The sequence below is a fragment of the Dendroctonus ponderosae genome, unplaced genomic scaffold (assembly GCF_020466585.1).
Source record: "Dendroctonus ponderosae isolate FM_Combo_2020 unplaced genomic scaffold, Dpon_F_20191213v2 Dpon_F_20191213_4, whole genome shotgun sequence".
Taxonomy (NCBI): domain Eukaryota; kingdom Metazoa; phylum Arthropoda; class Insecta; order Coleoptera; family Curculionidae; genus Dendroctonus; species Dendroctonus ponderosae.
This window is the reverse complement of record NW_026018611.1, coordinates 16,044,879-16,051,083: the sequence shown is the minus strand read 5'-3', so window position 1 is coordinate 16,051,083 and position 6,205 is coordinate 16,044,879. Positions and strand designations below refer to the sequence as shown.

Here is a 6,205-nt window from a genome sequence, read left to right as displayed (position 1 = left end):
ACTGCCACTTTTTGCACAGAAAATATGATGATAAAGAAACACATCGCCAGAGCTGTGAAGATGCTAGACGCAATTTATTTAAATGTGCTCATTCAATTTGTTTTACAAAAATAGTTCACGGCTCTAAATGTAAATTTTGAATCTGCGCGCCATTCTCTGGGGCCAGAGCTGTCAAGATGTGTGCCCACATAAACAGTGTAGCTACCACTAGACGCAAGCACTCGTCTTTATCTATGGACGCAAGTACTCGTCTTTATCTATGCCTGTCCACCCTATATACACCCTATACAATGATAACATGAATTCATTGTATCATGTATCACCATTCAATAACATTGAGACACAACATAAAGTTTATCTATAAAGATTAACTATAATCTTTATGCTGTGATTGAGTGCTAGCTGAGGGATTTTGTTCTTGTATCTCTCTCACACATTGCAAATAGAAAAACATAAATTCTCCAGTCCACTCCATAAAAATGGATTTTATTTCGCCCATTGACTTGCGCTAGTTTGCGCATTGCCAACTGTAGGCGAAAAAATCGATCTGTCACTTTATCACTTCAACCTTTTTCAGAGAAGGTGGTGTGTGGCCGCTTTCTAAAGGTAAGATTTTCTTGAATTTTCACGTTATTTTACTGTAATTCTAATTCATTTTGAACATATTTACATGTGTACGTCATTTGGAAATATTAATTTCTAGTTTTTTAGGCAGTAGATAACATTAAAAAGTATTCTTTTAAGAAACCGTACTGCTTATGTAACACGTTTTCTTCCATGATTAATTAAGGCAATTATCGTTAATTTAAGCGCCGTAATACACTTCAAGTGATTGTTTACGGTTTTCTAATAAAATGTAGTAAACTACACTTCCATCTAGTAGTAATTATAACTCTTTAAATAATTATAGGTTACCTCCCTGATGAACTAACTGTAGACTAGCGAAGCTTATCATGCTACAATTCGCTGATTTTTGCGTAACTTCATACGTTCTTTAACTTATCATATACTATCAAACATTTCGATAATGTAAAAGTTAAATTATAATTGCATAATATATCTGAAAATAATTCCAATGTCACATGCAATTCAAGGTTATAACTTTGACGTTTATGGATTTATTTATATAAAACACAAGGTACCCTTTAGTATTTTATTGTCCTAACGTTAATTGGTATTTGGCAAGATCAAGATAGTGTCAGTCTATAGTTAATGCCCATCCTCCTTCCAAACAGGTAACGTTAATACAAGAAAAGTGTCTGGCTTGTTTATTGAACTGTACACTACTAAGCTCTGTATTTCTATGAATTTTCAACATATTTTGCATTAGTTGTATTTTATATGCTAGTCTGTGTGAGTGAAATTTTCTGAAATGAAACTAGGTATACTATTATTTATATAAGAGCAGAAAAGCAAAATATACTTTGAACCAACTCAACATGACTTTCCAGCGTTAATTTATAATACACAGTTATCTAGCTTATTTATTTATATACCAGCTGATAATGAGATACTACCATATTCGTCACGTGATATTGTAATTGCCCTTCTTGCTCATTAGTGTCATATGACTTTACTTTTTGCTCATTTCTAAGATTTAACACACAAATTGCTAAATGTATAAAGTAATGGAATTAAAATGTTTTATAACAGTTGATGATTTATATTTCTGACTCTTACAGACCTTAGTGACCACTGAAAGCTCATCCTACAGCCATGTCTTTATTTTCCAACTTGCTTCCAAAAGCATGGTGTCAACCAACGGAAAGCACATCTCCCACCCCACAAAATCAGACAGGTATATTTAATTCTAATTTTTCATGTAAATATACATTTCACAACTGAGGTGATCACACTCGATGCGAGGTTTTAACTTCAACAAACTAGGTACAATCAGATAATATAACCTGTTCTTATGCATACTTTTATTTAAAAAAGTCATGTTTTATAGACAAATATTCGCCTTCTTTTCGTTGCAAGGATGAATTCCAAGATCTGTTTCCAAAGTCTCGTTCTTAGCATTCTCTATATGCGTTCGAAACATATTTGTTATTTATCCTTCAATCGTACAATGTGTTTGGATCTACCCTCATGATTTTGATGTCACTATACTTTCGTTGGTAACTTTCCATTCTTGACCTACCCGCCGCCCTTCTCCACAAGTCAACCTGTGTTTTTTTATGTACTTTTTGATTATCCACACCTTTGAGTATAGCTCAGTTATTATTCTTTTTACTACGGTATTATATATGCTGGAAGGAAAGTTTCTTCAGGGGTAAATAATTACTAATTTGAAACTCAAAAAGGATTCTTTAAATGGCTATTTGTTACAAAAGGTCACTTCAAAATAAACTGGTAAACAAGATAAACGTTGCACGGATAAATTTGCCCTAACTTTCAAACTGGTTACACTCTGATCGCTACGAGCGATTTTATTTCTATTTGAATCATTATCTAATCCAATTCGTTTTCTATCCGTCCGTGTTTTTACAAAAATTAGGTACTTCAGATAAAGAGAAAGTTAAAAATATCGGCATTCACCTAGTTGAACACATTTTGTTTGGATTTCAACATCAATGACAAAGAAGCATATCTCGCACCTGTTTTTTAATTTTTCGTCTATCTCTTGTATTTACAGGTTGATCTCAAAATCAATTTTTTACTCTTGCAGTGATAACATTTAACTGTTAAAGCCATTTGCAAAATTTGTACCTCATGTTAAAACTGGAATTTCAAAATCGACTTAAGACAAATATTTAGAACACATTGTTGCATTAAAAGTGACCCAAATCAAATCTGTCGCCGGACTCTGGGACCCTGGAAAGCAATAAAAGTCAAGTATTCTTTCAAACAATCCGTTCATTTATGCAATCTTGTGAATAAAATGTTTGCCTTATGCAGATGAAGTTTTAGCTTCAACATGAGCTTGAGTGTAAAAATCGGTTTAAAAGGAAAAATTATCACTGCAAGACCAAAAAGTACATTCTTAAATTTTGTTTGAATCCGATATCAACAAACTTTGGCTTGATGACATATTGGGTGAATGAAGAGTCGCTTGGAGTCATTCAATATACGACGCGTTTCGGTTATTTGCAACACATAACCATCATCAGATCATAAGACCTAAAACTGTGTCAACGGCATTGTGGGTAGAAAAAAAGCGGACATCAGTCACATGACGAAGGGTACAACACACCTAAATTATGCTCAAATGGAGACGGTCACTGAGCAATTGAGTGAATAATGAATTCTTGCGACTCTTCATTCACCCAATATGTACATTTTTCTTCATCATATCAGCTTAGAAGTAAAAGAGAAAGAGGAAAAATAAAAAAACCGTTTTGAAATATGAGGCATATCTCTTGGTGATAAAATCCTACAAGGATCGTTTTTTTGTTCCACTAGAATCATGCCAAAATTTGAGAAATTTTGGATTGTTTAATTTTTCACCGTTGCAACGTTATCTGCGAGACTTAATTCTGTGAAAGAACACGGACCAACAGACAAATAATTCGACTATATAATGCATTACATTTGTGGTTAGTTTTTATATTGTGCCTTTTAAAACTTAAAATGTTTAACAATGTCCATTATTCATTAAGTTTTCAAAATAAAATATTATGCATAATAGACGCGCGAAAACAGTGTTTGCCACCAAACTTATTCTTCTAAGAGATTGAAAATACTAACGTCATGGATTCAAAGGTTTCACGCAGCTTTTCCTTCATCTTGAACTCAACAAAGGACTACTACACCCGTAGAGTTCTCCTAACTTTGTCCATTTTCACCGGAAAACTTTCCTTTGTCTTAAAACAGTCTCATCCCATCCAAACATTAAATGATAACTGACGTGACTGTCGTTCTGTGGTTTTACGGATAGATATATTATGGTGTAGATTGTTCTGTATCACCAGTGCAAATTGAGATTTTAACGATATTTCTTTTACATATATGTATAGGTATAATATTTTTTTCATAAATTAATAATTTTTAAAGCATTTAAAAACCGCATTTAAAAACCACATTTAGGATTCTTCCATAATCTTAAATGTTAAATATAAATGCCAGAAAATACTTTGTAAATTCCAATGTGGATACTGTATCTTTTTAGTGTCTACTATTTCACCTTACATACACCTTACCTAAACAAATCAGTTTTTTCATATTGTTTTATCGCAGTACAGTACAATTCCAATCCTTTCAAATTTAGGTCTAGTTAAATCATTGGTAGCTGGAAGGCAAATTGCAGCTGCAGCAGTGGCGGAAGGAGACAGTTGTGAATTTGCCTCACTTCAGTATTTTGGCCTTTGTGGCTTGGGAGGTAAGCTATAAAACACTGTTTTTGAAATGGGGTTATCACAATTGTTTTTTTTTAGGTATTCTGTCTTGTGGTATAACACATACGGCTGTAGTACCTCTTGATCTTGTCAAATGTCGTATTCAAGTCGACCCGGCTAAATACAAATCTGTTTTCAATGGTAAGAAAGCTTTAGATTGATTTAAGTGTTGTTTGTAAAGCTTCAGCTATTGGTTAACAGGGTTCAAAGTAACTTTAGCTGAAGATGGTGCGAAAGGTTTGGCCAAAGGTTGGGCGCCAACCTTCTTTGGTTACTCTGCGCAAGGATTGTGCAAGTTTGGACTCTATGAAGTTTTCAAAGTAGGTTTTAGACATCTTTATTTATTAAGTTATGCTCAAAACTATAAACACTTATTTTATAGGTATTCTATACTGACCTTATTGGAGAAGAAAATGCTTTCTTGTACCGTACCTGGTTATATCTTGGTGCATCCGCGTCTGCTGAATTTTTCGCTGATATTGCGTTGTCTCCAATGGAAGCAGCTAAGGTTAAAATTCAAACTACTCCCGGCTTTGCCAATACCTTGAGGGAAGCTTGGCCAAGAATATATAGAGAAGAAGGTAACAATAATTGTGTGGAAAACAATTGTTTGATATTAACCTGAGCTCATGTAGGAGCAAATGGTTTCTACAAGTCCCTCGTTCCTCTATGGATGAGGCAAATCCCATACACTATGATGAAATTTGCCTGCTTTGAACGTACCGTCGAACTTATTTACAAATACGTAGTGCCCAAACCACGGTAAGTGCTTGTTTTCAAAACAACAGTGTATGTTTCTAATTGTTTTAAAAAATTTAGAGCTGATTGTACCAAAGGTGAGCAGTTGGTTGTTACATTTGCTGCTGGATACATTGCTGGTGTCTTCTGCGCCATTGTATCTCATCCCGCTGATACTGTCGTCAGTAAATTGAACCAAGAAAAGGTCAGTGTTCGTCAACACGTTTTCTGGCGATTTATTAATTCATTCAAATATTTTTTTGTGTTTAGGGCTCTACCGCACTTGACGCTGCCAAAAAGTTGGGTTGGAGCGGTTTGTGGAAGGGTTTGCCACCAAGGATAGTCATGATTGGTACCTTGACCGCCCTTCAATGGTTCATCTATGATGCCTTCAAGGTAATACACGTTCAAGAAAAGTTATAGCTTTTGGAAGTTTGTTTCCAAATTTGATGAAAATGAAACAGTAACATGTTTAATTTATTAACAATATTCGTTCTGCAGGTCGCTTTGCGCATGCCACGACCACCACCACCAGAAATGCCCGAATCATTGAAAAAGAAGTTGGAAGCCGCAGGCAAGCAAGCCTAAGTAAACGTGCCCATAGTTAATATTTAACTTATAATTATTTAAAAGCTAAATAATTCCAATATAAAAGATAAGTCGGGTTAAATGATTTTATTCTTCTCCCAGTGTTAGAACGAAAAAACAGTATTGCGATAAAGAATTGGATTAGTAACAAATAGGTCAAAATCACGAAAATTGAGATACTCGTTGTGAAAAGTTCATGTTGTCTTTATGCTATTATAGAATGTAAATAGAAACATGTATAATACATACAGCGTTGTTTGCACCTGATTATGCAATTTTAATTGCAAAGCCTAAGTAATAATTTTATTTACGGGTGTTAATGAATAAGATCGGTCGACTGGAAAAATGTTTTAATAGTCACTCAAAAATCGTGGAAATCAAAGGTCTTTATTGTAAATTCATTTGGTACAAACCGACCGTAAGCACCAATTACACTAGCTGAGGGCCGGTATTATAAAATCCGGGTTGATCCGTCCACTGACCAACCGTCGGTTCATTTTCAGTACTTCCGTCAGACGAGTGTTGAATAGTTGAATATCTGG

General features: G+C 34.4%; 1 protein-coding gene across 1 annotated transcript; it reads left to right on the top strand.

Annotated features, from left to right (window-relative positions):
• The first annotated feature begins 1,110 nt into the window (after positions 1-1,110).
• On the top strand, positions 1,111-5,930 carry LOC109541292 (phosphate carrier protein, mitochondrial). Its single transcript, XM_048665704.1, has 10 exons — positions 1,111-1,235; positions 1,683-1,798; positions 4,211-4,321; positions 4,377-4,478; positions 4,539-4,657; positions 4,720-4,918; positions 4,973-5,099; positions 5,157-5,280; positions 5,346-5,471; positions 5,577-5,930. Exons 2-10 carry the CDS (start codon positions 1,717-1,719, stop codon positions 5,661-5,663), a joined length of 1,077 nt encoding a protein of 358 aa, XP_048521661.1. The 5' UTR covers positions 1,111-1,235; positions 1,683-1,716; the 3' UTR covers positions 5,664-5,930.
• Positions 5,931-6,205: the final 275 nt, after the last annotated feature.

Coding starts and splice junctions, on each gene's coding strand:
- LOC109541292 (XM_048665704.1), top strand. CDS start 1,717: ATGTCTTTATTTTCCAACTTGCTTCCAAAAGCATGGTGTCAACCAACG. Junction 1,799..4,210: donor CACCCCACAAAATCAGACAG/GTATATTTAATT, acceptor TTTCAAATTTAG/GTCTAGTTAAATCATTGGTA. Junction 4,919..4,972: donor AAGAATATATAGAGAAGAAG/GTAACAATAATT, acceptor GAGCTCATGTAG/GAGCAAATGGTTTCTACAAG.